This window comes from Carassius carassius, chromosome 4 (assembly GCF_963082965.1).
Source record: "Carassius carassius chromosome 4, fCarCar2.1, whole genome shotgun sequence".
In the NCBI taxonomy this organism is placed as follows: Eukaryota; Metazoa; Chordata; class Actinopteri; order Cypriniformes; family Cyprinidae; genus Carassius; species Carassius carassius.
In genome coordinates, this window is record NC_081758.1 from 18,646,256 (window position 1) to 18,665,099 (window position 18,844).

Consider the following 18,844-nt stretch of genomic DNA (forward strand, 5'->3'; position numbering starts at 1 on the left):
TGCAAGATCAATAAATGTTCTTTGTTTCATTTAAATTTGTCCTCTTATGGAAAAAAAGTAGAAAACCTGGAAAGCAGTTTGACAGAAAGTAACCTTGACTAGTTTGAGGTTTTTCTCTTTGTCTTCTGTATCGTAACGTGACTCTCTGAACAGTCAACCAGAGTCCTCACATCCTTTCACAGGATGACACTTTGTCACAGAAACAGACATTTGTAGTTCCTCAGTCTGGTCTGGAGGGAAAGAAAAAAAGATGTGATATTGGGAAAAGGACTTGGCTAACAGTTGATATGACTGAGTGAGGCCATGCTGCTGCAGTTAATGGCTGCTGTCTGGACTTTGGGTGGGTTGATCAATTATTGAAGATAGTGTGAGGGCCCGAGGAGAAGTGGAGGAGAAGGAGAGAAAAAAGCGGGTGAGGAAAGTAATGGGCGTGTCAGCCGGAGCAGACGGAGGGGGCACAGTGACATTAGTCATTCAGTACTTGTGGGTTGAGTAAGTTCTCCCCCTTGAGGAAACCAGAGGCTCACATGCATGTGGGCCCTCATGCCAAACGCTGAAAGAATGAGTCAAGGTACTTCTCAAACCAGAAACTTCTCTGTTCTCGGTTTCTGTTTTATTTAGAAAAAGCAACAAGTTTTGAGGCCAACGAGGCATCATATTGAATTTGCTTCAGTATGAATTTCATAGGTTTGTGTTTATGAAAAAAACTGTCTTATTGGTGAGTTTATGTTTGCATAAAGGAATAGTTCAGCCAGAAAGGACATTTTTGTCATTATTCACTGAATTCAATTGTATTTTTTTTTTTTTGCCGAACTCACATTTTTCAAGAGACTTCATGCTGCTCTTTCCATACAATGACAATTCATATCTGTCAAGCTCTAAAAATAACAAAAAGCATAAAACATACCATAAAAGTAGTCCGAGAACTTCTGAGAAGTGATGTTTGATCTCATTAATGTCTAAAATATATTTGATGAGAGGGGAATAAAATAAAATAAGATAATGCCTTTTCTAATCTTTTCCTCACACAAATCTATTTTATTTTATTTTTAGGGGGAGCTTTGCACACACATTCACTATTAACTGCCATTATATAGATTTTTCTTTTTTTCTCATCCACAGAAAATAGTGTCTGTAAATGACAGATTTTTCCTTTTCTATACAGCCTTTTTTTTATTTTTGCACTATTTTCTACTTTCAATGCTCAGAGACACTGAGTTTCTAATCATAAGCAAAGATAAAAGGAAAGGAGGAAAGAAACGGAGAAAAGGAGGAGGGGGCTGAGGTCAGGATGTTTTTGGCGAGGCTATCGGATTGCACAGAGAGCATCCTGTCTTGGTGTTATCACTGTTCTTCTATCCTTCTCTCCCTCTCTTTTTTCCTCTCACTCCCCCTTAACCAGACTTCAAGATCAGAGATTGATACAGGAAGGACACCTGATGAGAGTCAATGCCACAGATTTCCAGGGTCTTGGGATAGAAAAGAGGAAAGGGAAGGCAAAGAAAACAACAATGACATTTATTTTGACCTTTTGACCAATTTCTTTAAATATGGTTGAAATTAGGCTTTTTATACTACTTAATTACTTTTGTTCTGTGAATGTTAAGATGTGTCTGCCTTGTGGGATTGAACTCTTGGCTCACTACAAAAGTAAACTTCCAATCTGCATGACTGCAATTTTGCAGGATAGTGGTGTAGATAAAATATGTTAACATTTTAAATTCTTCTAATTATTTGTAAAGTATTACTTCATAAACACAAAAGCCCTTGATCCTGAAATGTATCGTTTTGCCTAAATTGGTCATCATTTTGGATGCTTACTGTCTGGTATGACCATATTGTTAGCAGTATATCAGCAATTTTAATGAAAACCAATGCCAAAACCTACTGTGGCCTTGCAAAGTAATAAAAAAAAAACACACTCATACATTTTCCACAGAGGTTTTGGTTGGAAGATGCTTTGCTGAAAACATGCATCATAAATTATTGTGTATTTATAGAGTATATGCCATGTTCAACAGCTGGCGCAGGGGTTATCATTGACTGTTGCCCTCTTGCTGCCATTCATCTTGGGCTGTGGCAAACAACCCACTCCTTTGTATTACAAGAGAAGCATGAAAACAGACATCACAAGACAAGAATGGGAGGCCTTTGACTTACAAAGGGTTTTTTCTTTTCTATTTTGCTTTTTCTCTCCCGTCCAGATCTTAATGTGTTGAAGACGTGGCTGGGGCTATGCATATTTTCACTTCCTCTTTAAGGAAATCTTTCCATACTGAAGCCAAATAAACAACAGACTGTTTCTACGCTATTACCTTAAGCTCGGCATTCTTGAGATGTTTGCTCTCTTTTCATGCAAATGCAAAACCAATTTTTGTAGCAGAGTTTCATTTTCTGGGAGAGATAAGATGGAAAAGTGATGATAATAACAAATTACAAATGTATTATTAATTTTTATTAATAATAAATAATTTTTATTAAGAACCTAATATAGTCATATAAAATATATGTATGTACAATTTACTTTAGAAATAAAACTAGAATTGTAACTAAAATGTTATTTATTTTAGTGATGGCAAAATTGAATGTTCAGCTTCAGTAAAAAAAAAAAAAATCAGCTTCCAATATTAAATGCCACTTGAACCTTAAAAAGTTATTTTAATATGCTGATTTGGTGAAAACAGTTGTGCTGCTTAATATACATAAATAAATACAAAATAATAATTTATTACAAAAGTACTTAATTTTGAACTGTAGTCTATATGAAATAGTTTTTGTTATCTATAATTGCATATATTTTTTTCATTTACCATGTCAACATGTTAACATTTATTTTTAAATTTTGCCTGATAGAGATAAATAAAATATATGATATAACCTTAAATACTAAATGGTTATACTGTAAAAACCTAAACCCACTTAGAACATAAAAATCACTTTTTTTTTTCAAACCTTAAATGTTTGAATGCTCAGAAATCTTTGGCTCAACTGTCATCTCCCATCATTTCCTTGCTGATATCACCTCTTCCAGATTGGCAGCTTCCCTAAAGGCCCACCCTGCCTCTGGCGCCATGCTTATGGGCACAAGGCCTCAATCGCCCTGGGCGGCCACTTTGGCTCTGTAGCCCACCTCCTAAAAACACTTGCACAGAGCAAGGCACCTCCAGCAGGCCTCCCTGGCGTTGACTGGCTGCCCAGTAGCTTAGACAGAGGGCATCAGTGTGAAGCGCCTGGCTTTCTTCCCCGCAGCCACTCAAACACTTTCCTGGGCACGTCTCATGAAAGGACCCCCTGTGTCATAAAAGTGTTAGCCACATCGCTAACTAGAGCATGCTTACTGGCTAATTTTCACACTGCTAAATATACAGTGTACACTTACAAGTGTGTTTGAGAGAGATTAATCTGTGTAATAATTATGCAAAGATAAAATCATATGTAGTTAGTTATAGTTTGGAGCCTGTATCAGTGCTGATTCATCTGCTATATGATGGCAATATATATATAGGCTACATACACACAAACAGTTACAGTATTTACAATTTTAATAATATTTCATAATGTAAATTGTTTCACAATATTATAGTATTTTTAATAAAATAATTGTAGCCTTGGTGAGCATAAGAGGCTCCTTTCAAAAATACTAAAAAGTCTTAGCGGCCCAGACAATTTAATGGTAGTGTATAATACATTGTAATTTATTCTGTTTCATTTTTATTTACTTGAATGGGACAAGAAGGAAATGATAACTCACTTTGATCTAAGCCAGGTTAACCTAAAAAGAGCAAAAAGAACAATCGCAAAGATCACATTTTGGGATTTTCTTCAGCAGAAAGGGCCAGTTGTCACCCATTAATTCTCTGTTAGAAAGGAGTTTTCTGGAAGCCTCTTTGCGATAGAAGTTCATGCAAAAGTGTGTACTTTAATTGGCACTAAACATGTGGTTTTCACCCCTCTAACTGACTTGGCAAATGCAGACACCACACGTTCTGTAGGCTTCTGATACCTTTCTTTTCATCTCTGCCTCATGATGGTGTGATGGCACAGAGACGGAGCTTGATTCAGCCACCCATGACAACAGAGGCGTCTCTCCAATCAACAACAGAAAGGTGTAAAACAGTTTGAGTAAAATTAACAGCAAGAAAATAATGAGGCCCTCTGGGTATCCCATCACCCCTTGCTCTCCTCTCTACGATTCCCACCTTTCTCTTGTGATCGTTACCTCTGCGCCTGTCTCCTCACAAAACACACGCTGTGCGTGTTTTTTCAATTTTTCATCTCTCTCCCTCTCTCTCTGTCTTCTTTTTCTGCTTCTTCACCAACATCTTCACAAAAAATTCCTCTGCTTCCGCGAAGTGTAACTTCTCCAAATTTCTCCTCTTTCGAATTGATCTGCTTAAAAATCTTTTGTTCCTCTTACGCTAACTGTTATACCACTTTTCTTCTCATTATTCAGTGCTTTTCTTCTTTTCTTTTTGCATGTAGGTTTTGCTGCTTATTATATTTCTGCTGATAACCTTCAAAGTGATCTTTTTGATACAGCAAGTAACGCTCATTGAGGTTTTGAAAGCAATGCTTATACAGTAAATTGCATATTTTGTTGCTATGAGTGTAGTTTAGCAGGAACAGGGTTTATAAAAGAGCACAAACGCATCTTCTAACATTGTTTAACATTTAAATATAAGCTTTTCAGAAAGGAAATTTCTGAATATCTTTTGGGTAAACATGTCGATTGTCAATACAAGCCTTACTGTGAGACTTCATCTTGATTCATATTACACGGAGCGTGAGTGGGGAGATTTTGGGGTGTGTGGGTCACATGAATCATGTTGCAGGGGCAGATGATGACAAATGGACATTCATCCTCCCTGTCTCTGTCCTTTAGAGGAACTCCCCAGGGGAAAAATGCACTGGAGGCGGGAAGCAGAAGCGAAGCCATTGTGAAGGGGAAGCTGTCAGGCACTTCCTGTTATGAGAGGAAATGCATAAAAATGTGCTTCCTGACCTCCCCCCTCCAACTCCCCCTCACACACACACACACACACACACATACACACACCGAACTCAGGCTGGGAATCGGACCTTTTTTCTCCTTTCTCCCTTTCATTCTTTCTGTTTGGCAGTAGAAAGTGATTCTCAGTCCCTTAAACAACAGTTCAAACTCTCCTCACCGTTACGTGCAGAATGGCGTATTTAAGTCTACATACTCGGCCGTTGGCTTGTCATGCATGACACGATTGTGCTCACATGATAAGGGTTTTTACACTCCTGTGGTCTACAGGTTCAGGGTTCGAAGAAACAAAATCACAATCGTTATGAACCATGGTCCATCACTTTTTGCAGCTCTCACCACATTGAGGAGGTGTTATAACTGGCATTTTCTGCAATTAGCACGCTGGCTCGCTGAAGGCTCATGTGCTTCACTGATAACAAGGAATGAGATTGTGGAGGCAAGAGAAGCGAGACAACATCACACTCAAGGCCCTTGTGATCACATTATACCTGCATGTTTCATATATGGTGAACTTTGTACCAAAACACAGGTTTTGGAGACAATGAGCATTGGAAATCATTTGCTTTAAGTGACCAAACGCTATTATAAGGTTCTTTTCATCTGATGAGATAAGTGATGTTCAGCTAATACTCGGTCATCTGATCTCCCACAGTGAGGTGACTCTCTTCATATAAAATAAGCAGCTTTAATTAGTCTACTGTATTTAAGTATTTATACTGCTTTCATTGGGCTACTGTATTTATCTGATTTGAGTATTTATCTCATGTTGAGTGGACATGACTTTAAACCAATATCCCACTTTCCCACTAAACTGATTTCACTTAGGTTAGCCTAGATGATGGTGATGACATGAAAGTGAAAAAAGATGGATTTTTGGGGGAAGGGTGGTGGTTGAGTACCTATTTGAGAGCTAACACCTTTAACTTCAATAGGAATATACCTGAACTTGTGTAAATTAATAGCAAAGTGAAATTATAAGGAAACTTTATGGATTTTATGGCCATCAAAATAAGATAATTGACATTGCAAAAAGCCTATAATAAAGGATTTGTGAAGTATCTTCAGTATGTGGTGTTAGTGTTTGACTGTGGGTGTTGATGTCACTGGCCACAGTTGTTAGCTTGACCACAGTGATTATTTTAAGTCTTTATATCTCCATATCTGAGTATGTGTGATACAGCTTCCCCTTTCTGAGAACTGCATCAGATTGCTACGTTTATTTTGGATGTGCGAATCAATGACTGACTTTATTATTTGTTATTCAAATAATCCAAAATTCAAAGTCTGCTCATCAAACACACTGTTCAGCGTTTTCTTTTCTCAACCTGCTGTCATACTGGAGGTCAAATATATCAAGTGACTGATTTTTGGCTTATTCTTTTTGTATCTTGTCACACTTGCCAAATCTCCAGAAGCCTCGAGAAGAAACCTCTCAGAACTGCAAAGCCACACTATAGAGGCTTTCTCAGGAAGCTCGAAACTCTTATGTTGGCTTTATATAGCAGATAAGAGAACTGTCAAAACATCACTTGTGTTATTTAAGTGCCTGTTCAACTTGTCAAAATGATACATAATCAATACACCATAACTTCTCTAATAAATTATTAGAAATGTGATGATAGAGGATGACCAGTAGGATGAAAATCACTATTATAACTTTTGTAACTGTAATCTCTGAAGGATGAGAGATCACTGTCAAGAAATCAAACTATAAAAAATGGTGACTGGACATTATTTTGTTTAAGGAGATAGTACACCCAAAAAATGAAAATCATTTTATCATTTACTCACCATCATATTGCGCCAAACCTGCATGACTTTCTTTTTTCTGTGGGGCGCAAATAAATTGTTATTTATTTATTTAGGACCCCACTGAATTTCATTATATGGAGAAATATGTTCTTGAAATAACTTTTTAGTGCTCTGCAGGTCAAAGAAAATCAAATAAGTTTGGAACGACATTTTTGAGAGAACTATGTTTAGATTACCTGACAATATAAAATATATCCATATTTTTCATAAGGCTACACAAGCTTAATTTAGACTTTACTTATATTTTTAATGAAGTTTTTGAAACAAAATTTTCAGTACTCTCTTATGTTAGTCATTCTTTTTTTTCATTTAACATACCAGCCTAATAGTTTCACAATGACAGCGTGAGAATTAGCAGAATGCTAACCTTATGCTAATACATGTTAATTTTCTTGCTGATTATCAAGAGAATAATATAATATTTTGTAATATAATGCACTTTCATTATGCAATAAATAAAGAGATATAGATCGCTGTGAGGTGCATGGGGACATTTTGGCTACATTTAAAAGAGATGAAGAGTTTAGTGGTTTGGCCTCAAGGTTCCTCCTCTGTCATGAGCTGGGCTTTGCGTGTGTGTGGTTTCTCCAGCACTGCATTTAAGTCCTCAGGAGACATGAAAGCTCTGAGGTCAGAGAGAGATGCTTCTAATTTAGATCAGAACATGCACCGAGAAGTCATTAACAGCCTCTCAAACACTCTGTGAAACGCTGGCAGTGATGATCTTTGTGCATGAGTGAGTGTGTGCATGTGTTTGTATGTCTGTGCATCTAATGAAAAGTGCATTTGCACAAAGATTTACACGAGGAGAATTTGCCTCCCGTGCAATACAGACAATCTTTATTTTTCCCCCAACTTTGCTTAAGGTGAATATGGTTAACCTTTATCATGGAATAAAATCCTAATTATACAGTTGAACTTTTGTATTAGAGGGGCCAGACAAAGTTGTGTGTTACTGTATTATTCTTAAATGAAAGGTTAATGCATGCTTTTGGAGCACATAGGTTATATTTCGATTATTAAAACTATTTTCTACTTATGAATGCAAGAATAGAAGCAAAAGTGAAAAGTGTTTGGTTAAAGAACAGAATTTTTAGAAAGAGCTTCAGATGATTTATGAGAGGAAAGAGCTATTACGCTATTGTCTATTTTTCCAGATAATTTGGAAGAGCACAAAGGAAAATAAAGGCAAGCAGACAGAAGGAAGGAAAAGTAACATTGATTTTTGGAAAGAAACACTGTATTTAGGACAACTCGGGAGTCAGGAATATTTAAGAGCATCAACGCACTGAGCAAACACACATAAAGTCATCCATCTCTGTTTTTATGCCACCAGCCAATGCTTTGTGCTGCGCCGTCTGTACAGCCTGGGACTTGTCTAACCTTTTTTCCCTCTTCTGTAACTCTCTCTAGGTGACGTTTACAAAGAGAAAGTTTGGCCTGATGAAGAAAGCCTATGAGCTGAGCGTGTTGTGTGACTGTGAGATTGCCCTCATCATCTTCAACAGTACCAACAAGCTGTTCCAGTATGCCAGCACAGATATGGACAAAGTGTTGCTCAAATACACTGAGTACAACGAGCCACATGAGAGCAGGACCAACTCCGACATTGTGGAGGTGAGATTCTCAGATCTACACACACTTGCCTGACATTCTAACACTGTCAGCAGGTTGTTTGTTATTATTAAGATTACTGATTATTTTATTTTTTTAATACACTTCTGATCCAATGTTTGGGGTCAGTCGGTTGATTTTGAAAAATGTTTTTGAAAGAAGTCTCTTATGCTCACCAAGCCTGCATTTATTTGAGTGGTGTTGTGAATTTAATACAATTTAAAGTAACCGTTTTCAATATTAATATAAATTAAAATGTAATTTATTCCTGTGATGGCAAAACTGAATTTTCAGCATCATTACTCCAGTCTTCAGTGTCACATGACCCTTCAGAAATTATTCTGATATGATGATTTCTTGCTATTTTCAATGTTACAAAACCAAATACTGAAAATATTTTTCCAAATACTGAAATGATTCAAATTTATTTAAAATAAAAAAAATGTATTAAAAACAAATCTTACTGACCCCAAATGTTTTAACAATAGTGTTTTCCTTTTTTTGTTTCTTTTATTTATTTATTTATTTATTTTTAATTGTTATTATTTTTTTATTTTACATTTTTATGACATGTCTGACAAATTGAATGAATATTAATTATTGACCTGATAAACATAATTTAGTGGCTGTTTGAAATGAAAATAATGACAAGGTGTTACATAGGAAATGTCTGGTTGAAAGTCTTGACAGGTGTTTTATGTGTCATGTTTCAATAGACTAAATGTATCATAAACGTGATTTTGACTAGGTTTCCTTGTGCATAGTGCACTCTTATTTTCTTAATTGTCCATGGAGACACAAACCCAACTGACAAGCAGTTTTTGGAGTCTAATGGAGTTTAGATCATGCAGCACCCCTCTCATTATAATTATAAAAAAGTACACTAACTGACATCCAGTATCAGGCTATATTTCATTTCACTCTGTTCTTTTTGAATGCCAGCTACTTTCATGTCTGCATTTTCTCAATCAGCTTAATGCTCCTAAAGTCCCTCAGTCCTTAGAGACACGTTGTCCGTGGGTTCCTGCAATAAACCTGAGGGCCCTGCCAACCTGAGCTATTGCAGCTGTCTTAAGGCAAACATCCAAATGTGTGTGTTACAGAGTGAGCTGGTCACGTAATCTACTTTTCTCAGATGTCACAACAAATCTTAAAAAGCAAAGGTGACATACATGGGTTGACAAGGTGGTCCTCTGAAGGACTTAAGGGCTCTAAGACTGTGTGTGTCCTCTTGCCATGTGCAACAACATATGAGCAGGTGCGCATCTACAAACAAAGTTAATATCCCAAGATCTATAGCTGAGTTTGTGAAGTGGGTTGATCTCAATTTAAGCGCAATCCAACTCCTTTGCTCTTAGAGTCAGACAGACAAAACATGTTTTTCTGTCTACTTCCTTTTTTTATTCTGACATACACATTCCTGGCCACTCTGTGGTCCATCTTCATTTCCGCTGTGTGTACACTTGCCTTAATTTTTTTGCTCACTCTGCAGCTTGATAATTTGGTTTTATTTATTTACGTATTCAGTAAGTATATTTCATTATGCATGTATCTCATAAAGCCAGTGTGGCATTTATATATAGGTTTTTATTTATTTTTATCTGCTAGGAAATGGCTTTTCTTATATTATTCAGTTATCTGTCATAAAGTGTGAAACATGCCCACCATTTTTGCCTCTTCTACAAGCTCAGACCTTGAGGCAGATTTAAAGGTAGATAAAAAGTGCCTGTTATTCCTGCAGTGCATCAAGGCCCAATTACAAAAATGCACTCCAAGCATGAGCAGCTGTGCGTTGTACTTGAGAAAACACTCAAGTAGATGTAGAGTGCTAGATTTATTGTGATTTATTGTGAAAAACTATTTATTTTACTATCGGCCATCGGCTGATTGTTCAAAGCCAGCCGGTGATCAGGGCTGATTATATCCTGAAAAACATGTCAGACTGCAACTCATCCTGGGGCTGAAGAAAATGTCTGTTGAATTTATGAATGTCAAAAAATTACCATGACAATAACGCATTAACAGTTAAAAATAGCGACATTAAAGCAGGCTCTGTTTGAACTTATGAATCACCCATAGTTAAGCCAGGGTTGCCAGTTCCACAGTTTTCAGCAGCAGTGCGGAGCGTGAGTCTCTTCCACTTTAATAATTTATAGCACAAAATAAACATGATTGAACATCAGAAGATATGTTTAAAGATACAGTATAGCTTACCAAAATGTTTTGGGCAATGTTAATTGCTCAATCAGTGTTTCAACTGTTGGAAGACGCCAGTAAAACAGATTGTGAACAGTATGTCACTTAACATGGCATTTACCTCAGCAAATTTATCCATGGTTCACAGTTCATTAGTTAGCTATAAAACATACATAAATAAAATAAACACTAAAGAGGAGCTTTTTTTACTTATAATTATATATGTATGTTTGAATAAATCTGGAAGACTATGTGCAAATGAGTTGTAAACAGACATTTATTGTAGTTAACAGCATTGGTTTTATTTTTCCTTAAGAAAAGTAAATATCGGTATCGGCATCGCCAGATATAATTCTGAATAATCGTCTATTCTGTATCAGCAGAGAAATTCAGTATTTATTTTATTATTTTTTTTACATTGTAGAGCAATTTTGGAGTGTTGCACTCTACTTAAAATGCAAGTTCTAAACATCATGGTTTGCTCTGCCACATGAAGACAGAAATTCAAAGCACACTGGGAAAATCAGCACACGCAAACATCGAAGTGGAAATAAAATAAAGCATGGCGAGTCAAACTGCTTCCATCACCAAGCAACAGCTTTAGTGGAGTTCCTTTTCAATTTGCCAGATTTCGTGTTGGAGAAATCGATTTGAAGGTGGCTAAAATGCTGCTCTAACTGGATTTGTCAACGCTGAAGTGCTGGGCTCCTGCAGGGCCCCGTTTTTCTGCTGCTAGGTTACATCACGGCCAGGGGATGTGGGCGGTAGGAGGTAAAGAGGAACAAAGCAGACTTCCTGTTGTGATGGCAGGATGGGGACGAGGCCTTGGGGTGGGCCAGAGGGGTATCAGTGCCATAGTTCAGCTTTGAGCTGTGGAGTGTGTGAGAGACATGTTAGACAAACACGTATCGGCTATGGACCGTCTCAGACATGTACTGTACATACAAAGATTTGGCATTGTTTAAACGGGTTGAAAACATACACACTCCTATAAAAAACACAAATCCGAGCAATCTTTCCTGTCTTTGCCTGGAGTGCCTGTGGGGTGCAGTGGGAGGATAAGGAGAGGCAGGGGAGCTGGGCGCAGCGTGTGGGTGTCTTGAAGAGCAGCCCGCTACATTAGCAATAAAGCTCCATGTAATTAGCATGTCTTTGGTTGATAATTAGCGTTGTTGGGAGAGAGGCAGTGAGAGGCTTGCCCAGCCTCTTTAGCTCTGTTTATGAGAGGCTAGAGGCTCTTCTACTCAGCTTTACTTTCCCTGTTTATTTCTTTCCGCTTATGCCTTCCGTTTTCATCCATTTTTATCTCTGCTTTCGTAGGTCAGCCCATTTTTTTTTTTATTCCTCTGAAATGTACACAGTTGTGTTTTTCTCAGTTTGGCATTTGCATAATAAAAGATATAAACATGAAAAAAGATGCATGGAAATTTGTGAGAGATGAAAACTTTGAGTTGTAGATAGATAAAAAAAAAAGATTGCCAAAATAATATTTTTGTTTTGATTTCATTTAAGTACAAGACAAAATGGTGAGAGATTTATAGTTAACTGGGACCGTTATAAATAAAAAAAAAAAACGGTTCAAACTAATTAACAAGTGTTTTCTTCATTGTGCAAGCTATGTTGTGCAAGCTAAGTCACTTACACAGAACATATTTTTTTCAGTTTTTACATGCTCTTCATACCTCAATCGAAGCACCTTCCCTAGCGTGTTTAGCTTATACACTGAAACTCATTAACAGTCTCCTACGTCTTAACATCTGGAGCTAGACAAAAGGTGGGAAGGTCCAGATAATTACACTTTAAGTCACGAAGAAAGAACAAATTACGAGTGCTTGTCTAAGGTAAAATTATCTAGTTTTAGATTAGCAGGGGGGATAAACAACAAAAACACAACAACATGGTTTGGTTGTCAAAATGCTCTTATTGGCACAGTTGCAATGCAGCATTTATTTGGCAGGAGATTAAAAACTTAAACAGCCATAGACTTCCCATAATGCACTGTGCCAGACCAGTTTTCCCAGCATGTGTGGAGCATAAGAGCTCAGCTGAGGTGTTTTTTTTAACAGCTTATTATTTTATTTTATTAAATTTTATATTACGTTAAATCAGTAAATTAATGAATACTAAAATATAAAATAAACATCATAAAATTATATACATTCATTTTATTTATTTTTTATTTATTTATTAGAATATTATTTAAAACTAATGAATTCTGTCCAATATTATATATATATATATATATATATATATATATATATATATATTTTTTTTTTTTTTTTTTTTTTTTTTTAAACAACATTTTATTATGTAAAATATAAATTCAGTTAATTAAGGAATTGTGTAAAATATGATAGCATATATATATATATAGAGAGAGAGAGAGAGAGAGAGATGTCTGATTTTTATTTTTTATTTTTTGCAGCACAGTTATTAAAAATGTGGTCAAACCGAGAGAGATAGGCATGACCATGAAAAAAAAAGAAGCACGTTGTGGCTGCATGCTTTACTCATGTCAACACTCCCTCATCACATGGAGCGGTCGTGTGAACAGGACACAAACACTTGAGAGAGAGTTTGCCAAACCCATCCCATCACAGATTAGCTTTATCTGAACAGCCACCTTTTAATCTTCTCTCTTCTCTCATCGCTACAACTTCTTAATAAATCGGCAATAGAAAGGAGCGCGTTTAGCCGCAAGCGGTCGGGAAACAAACTGAGAGAGAGAGCGACAGGGAGGGAGGCTGGTGATTATTTCCAAAGGTCACACTGTTAATGACTACCTGCTTGGTTAATGAGATTCCACAAAGCTCCCTCACGATGTTTCACCCTCATATGTGTTGCCTTGTGCTGAGACGTGTGAGAAGGCTTGCTGGCATCAGCCTTCTCTCAACTTGCATCTGTTTAAAGTAGAAGGAGAAAGAAAAAAAACAGAAGATCAGCACAGGTTCATTAAACCTCTTGGAAAATGCTTAATGTGGACAAGGTACACTAATTAACTGAATTTCATTTTCATTTCTCTTCAGAGTGGCAGTAAAGAGTTAATTAAAAGATTTTTTTCCTCATAAGGCACATTAGTAGGCTGCTTCAGTAAAATATTCCCTCAGTTGTCTTTTGAAAAGACTTTCTTTCTTACTAGTTTGAGTAATTAGAGATCAGAGAGAACATTAGCCTACAGCGATTTTCTCTCAGCGCCAAGACTCAATGACCATTTATTTAACTTACAAAGGCCTGCTATGACATAACACACTGACATAACTGTGTCCTCTTACAAACAAACACACATCTGATAAGAGGGAAATATTTGTGTATCACCATAATCTACCACCACACACACACACACACATACTATTAATGGCTCACACGAAGAGTCAATAAATTTATGGTAATTAAACGGAGCGTTGTTCAAGCTCAATATTTTTGCCAGAATTTGTCATTTAACTCAGAAGAGGCTTTGTCTAGTTAAGAAAATTAAACCCCGTGACAGGCAAGTCAACTGAGGAGAAGAGGAGATTGACAGCGTGTGGACAAAAAACACGTTAAATTGATCAAAAGTGACATTTATAATTTTATGAAATAGATGGAAATAAATGCTGTTCTTTTGATTTTATACTTTTATATTCATCAGCTTGTCCTGAAAGTTCCTGTAAATTACGAAAATCCTTTGAAAATATCAAGCAGTGCAACTGTTTTTGACATTGATAATAAGAAATGTTTCTTGAGCAGCAAATCAGAATATTAGAATGCTTTTTGAAGAATAATGTGAAAATTCAAAATTCACATTTTTTACTGTATTTTTGGTTAAATAAATGCAGCCTTTATGTTGAGCATAGGACACTACTTTCAGAAACACACACACACACACACACACACACACAATATGTGTACATATTAATAAATGAATAAAGATTTAAATAGATTTAAATATCACAGAATGATTTGGCTTCTTGCAGACTGTGAGATTTCAGAAGTCTTCATATCATTACAAACCAGTTTTACATTTCGACACATCATTGAAAAATAACTCAAATTTGACACGTGTGTGAGACGCCTCCCCAGCCTTCAAAGCAGATCTCATCACTCATTCAGTGAGGAGTAGCACCAGCCTTTGATCAACTTGTTGAACTTCTAGCACATGGCTGCTGGATGTCAGCGAGGAGAACCCGAGAACATTTGTTCTGCCTCACTTTCTCGTTCTCTCCATTGCTCGGTCTAAATCTCTCGTGTTTTCACTACACTTCCCTCTGATTGGAAACAGCTGCAAAGCGTCTACAGCAACACTTTAAAAATGAGTGCATTTCAGATGTGTCCAAATTAGGAGCCCCCTCCCTCTCCCCGTTTCTCCCTCCATTTCTGTGTGTGCGTGCATGAGGTTTTTTTTAGTATCCTTCCCCTAATAAATGTCTCTAAAAAATGGTAGTTGTCTAAAAATAGCATGCTCTGTTGCTAAATTTAGCACTTGGCTTATTGCGCTGGCAAAGCGAATGGAGAAGAATAGGCATGGAGAGGCAGGGTGAGTAAGCAAGTCTCTATTCATTCCACCGCCCTTTAGTGAAGCGCTGCCCTTGGACTGTGTCCCCCTCCACCGCCAGACCTGGGGGTGCCACTAAACATTTGATCTAGCCGATAAAAGCTGTTATTATTTATTTATTTATAAAGACTGTAAAGGATGGTTATAGCTAGTGAAACAGATTTGAATGACTAGTCCAATGCTTCCATTTTATAGACACACGTAATAATGTGCACATACACATATTCACATTTATAGAAAGGGCTGTGATTGTAGATTAAGATTGATAGGAATTTATCCGGACATTTTAGATCTAAATGAATGAATGTAGAATAGAAAGTGTGTATTTTAAGTCCCCTAAAGATTTATTATTTTAACTTTTCTCTATGTTTTATGATGTGATTTCATTCGTTAGTTTATTTGGTAACACTTTACAACGAAGGCCCATTATTTAAGGTTAATTAATGCATTGATTAGCACTTAAATAATATATTTGTCTGAGTATTTATTAGTCTTTGTTGATGAAAAATGTATTAGTGAATGCTGAAATGAAAAATAACATAACAATTCATTATTAACAATAAATGAACAATATATACTTTAGATTGTTTTATTGTTAGTTCATGTTAATGATGCAGTTAATTGATATTAACAAATTGAATCAAGTCAAGTGTTACCGTTTATTTTTAATAAACATTACTGCAGTGTGACAAATACATTTCATTTTTAAACGTACAAATATTCCATGTAGTCTCTCAGTTAATATGAGGTAATAATAAAAATGCATAATAAAGCTACATGGATAATAATTAAAACAAAATCATCACAACACATGACATCAGAACTTAAGATAAGGAAACAAGGTTGTCCTCTCTGGATGTCCCTCATACTGTCCGTGGAAAATGAGCGATCTATTTCTGTAAGTGGGTGTAGATGGCAGTGTCCCCTCCCACAGGGCCTGAAGGGTGTGGAAACACAAGGTCATGCCAGAGAGGTCAGGTGCCTGCACATTGTTCCTCAAAACCCTCTGCCCCTTCCTGTAATGCAGCTGCATGATAAGAACCCCTACAGACAAAAGCTGATAACTGATGTCTGTGTGTGTGTGTGTTTGCAAGAAAGTCTGTTCACAGCTCGCTGTGTCCAAAAAAAGAATCACAGCCATTTCAATGTGTGTGTGTGTGTGTGTGTGTGAGAGAGGTGTCCTTCTGTCTCTCTAGAAATAAAACAAGACATAAAGACATTACCAGCATGTTTCAAATGGAAAGATGGCCATGGTATAAACACCCCTTTATTTAGCTTGACTGAGTGTCTTTGTGTGCATGTATGGGATGCTCCATTAGGTCATATGAATGGCTTGTCTGTCTGTCTTGCTAACAGCCATGGAGAGAGAATATGAGATGACACACTTTACAGTCATGTACCAGAATCTGAAAAACACGGCACAGCAGAGTATCACATTATTAAAAAGGTAGTAAAAAAGACACAAGCATACCATTTTCCCCTAGAGTTGATCATTTAGAATAATGTTTCATTTAGTAACAGCTATACTATTCAAAACAGCTAGATAGCTTTCGTCTTTCTCTCTGTACTACTTTACATTATGCATTTATATCGGGAATAGGTTTAATTGTTAAAGTGCCTAAATATAGAGAATTTAAAGTGGATTTAGTCTTTCCCTGTGTTCATCTATTCCAGGATGTAATTAGATGCTCAAGGTATGATATTACTTATCCATTACTTACTGTAATCATGAGAAATCAAATTTTCCTTGATCGGTTAAGAAAAAAGAGTTCATTGTGTCATGAAAACCTACTGCAACTTTTATAACTGAAAACTTCTTAATGAAAAAAGATCATTTGTTAGAACTAAAGCTGCAAAAAAATAAAATAAAAAGCTTGTTCATTCCGCAGATATCTGAAATCAGACCGATTCTGAACACACACACATGTAAGTTTATACTTAAATGCACTACCATTTAAAAGTTTGAGGCTGTTTTTTTTTCATGTTTTGATGTTAATCTCTTATGCTCATCGAGGCTGCATTTATCTATCTAAAATAAAATTGATCTAAACTAAAAACAGTAAAAACAGCAATATTGTGCAAAAGTATTACAATTTAAAATGAGTGGTTTTTCCTTTTTTCAAATATTTTAAAATGTAATTTAATCTGATTTTTATTTATTTTTTTATCTGAATTTTCAGCATTCTGAAAACAGCCTGTATACACACACACGCACATGCATTTATGATTAATTTTTCCATATTCAGACTTTCAGAGTAGTACAATGACCATTGGGGAAAAAAGTATAACATTAGCGTGATAAATTGATTTTTTAGGGAAAGAAATGTCTGATATGACTCCTACCATTATTTATAACCCATGTAATGGCAGCCTATAGTTTTTCTTTTTAATGCTTGAATACAGCCTAGAGGGGGAAGGGCTCAAAGCAAGCAAATTATAGTAAAGCAGCTGGTTTTTATGAGTTAAGAGGTGTCCACTTCCAACAGCTGATGGGTTGGTTCAAAGATAGATGGTCTTCTGCGATGCACCACCTCACACACACACAGACAGGCACATATGGAGGCCATGTCCCTTGTCATCTGCATTTGTGTCTCGCTACACAGTTGTAGCATGTTCAAACCACACTTAATGAAACAGTAGCTTCCCTGCTTTCACTCCAGCCATATGCTTCCAATAAGGTCAAGACAGACTGGCTCTCTCCCTAAAGTTTTGTGCTTGTGTGTTCAACGGGGAGCAGGAGACTCTGCACTCCCCCCAAAAGTATCATATCAAAGCACAGAGTTTTTAGTTAGGCCATCTGTATTTGGATCATGTGTGTGTCTGTCACTGAACTTCTCTGACCTCCATCCACTCTGTTGAAGCAAGAAGCGTGTACGACTGTGTGCAGTAATCAACTTCAACTCATTCGCAGCGCACACATGGTGGAGGCGTGACTGCTGAGGTGCATGATGTCATCTCTGTTGGCCTAATGGGACCACCTTGGAGTTAGTGGCTTTATAGTGGATATGTGTAAGAGAGAAAGAAGTGAAAAAAGAACAAAAACACTTGTACATGTGCTGAGCAAGGAGAGTGACTGAGCTGCCAGAACAGACTTCTGTGTGAAATGATGTCTTTTTTGTAAACTGCTAACGTGATCCAATGAAAACTAATGTAAATGTTCCACTTGAACCTCAAAGTAACAGTGCAAAATTTAGCAAAATGATTGTTAAACAGTTGTTCTCAAGTGAAAATTTCTTTTTTTTTTTTTTTTCGTTCAATCTGAATTAAGAGTTTTCAGGATATACAGCCAGTGGTCAAATATCACAGACAATTGTGCCTAATTAATCGAGGTAAGCAGAATTCTTCATCACGATTAAAATATGATTCATCCTACACAGAAGACAGCTTGAATTCAGGAAAGAACAGAATGAAGCTGTGTAATGTTTTTAATTTGTTGTCAGATCGTATAAATAAAGCTTATTTCCTGGTCTCGATACGCAGAATATTGAATGTGGGACTTTCTCAACACCTCCTTGCAAACCTGTTAGCTCCATTCCATAGCAGAAATCCTCTTGAAAATAAACCATGATGATCTGTCTGGGTCAGAATGCCTCATAAATCTGGCCTGGTTTTAACTAGATGTCTAAATGAGCACTGGACACTGTTCAGATTTTAAAAAGAGGCCAGAGTAAAATGATCAG

General features: G+C 36.6%; 1 protein-coding gene across 4 annotated transcripts in view; it reads left to right on the plus strand.

The window, feature by feature from the left end:
* The window catches only part of LOC132138945 (myocyte-specific enhancer factor 2C-like), a 67,022-nt gene that overhangs the window by 30,456 nt on the left and 17,722 nt on the right, over nt 1-18,844 (plus strand). For all 4 annotated transcript variants that reach the window (XM_059547717.1, XM_059547719.1, XM_059547716.1 and 1 more), the window contains one exon: nt 8,237-8,440. In XM_059547717.1, the coding sequence (XP_059403700.1) occupies nt 8,237-8,440 (204 nt within the window). The remainder of the gene's footprint in view (nt 1-8,236; nt 8,441-18,844) is intronic.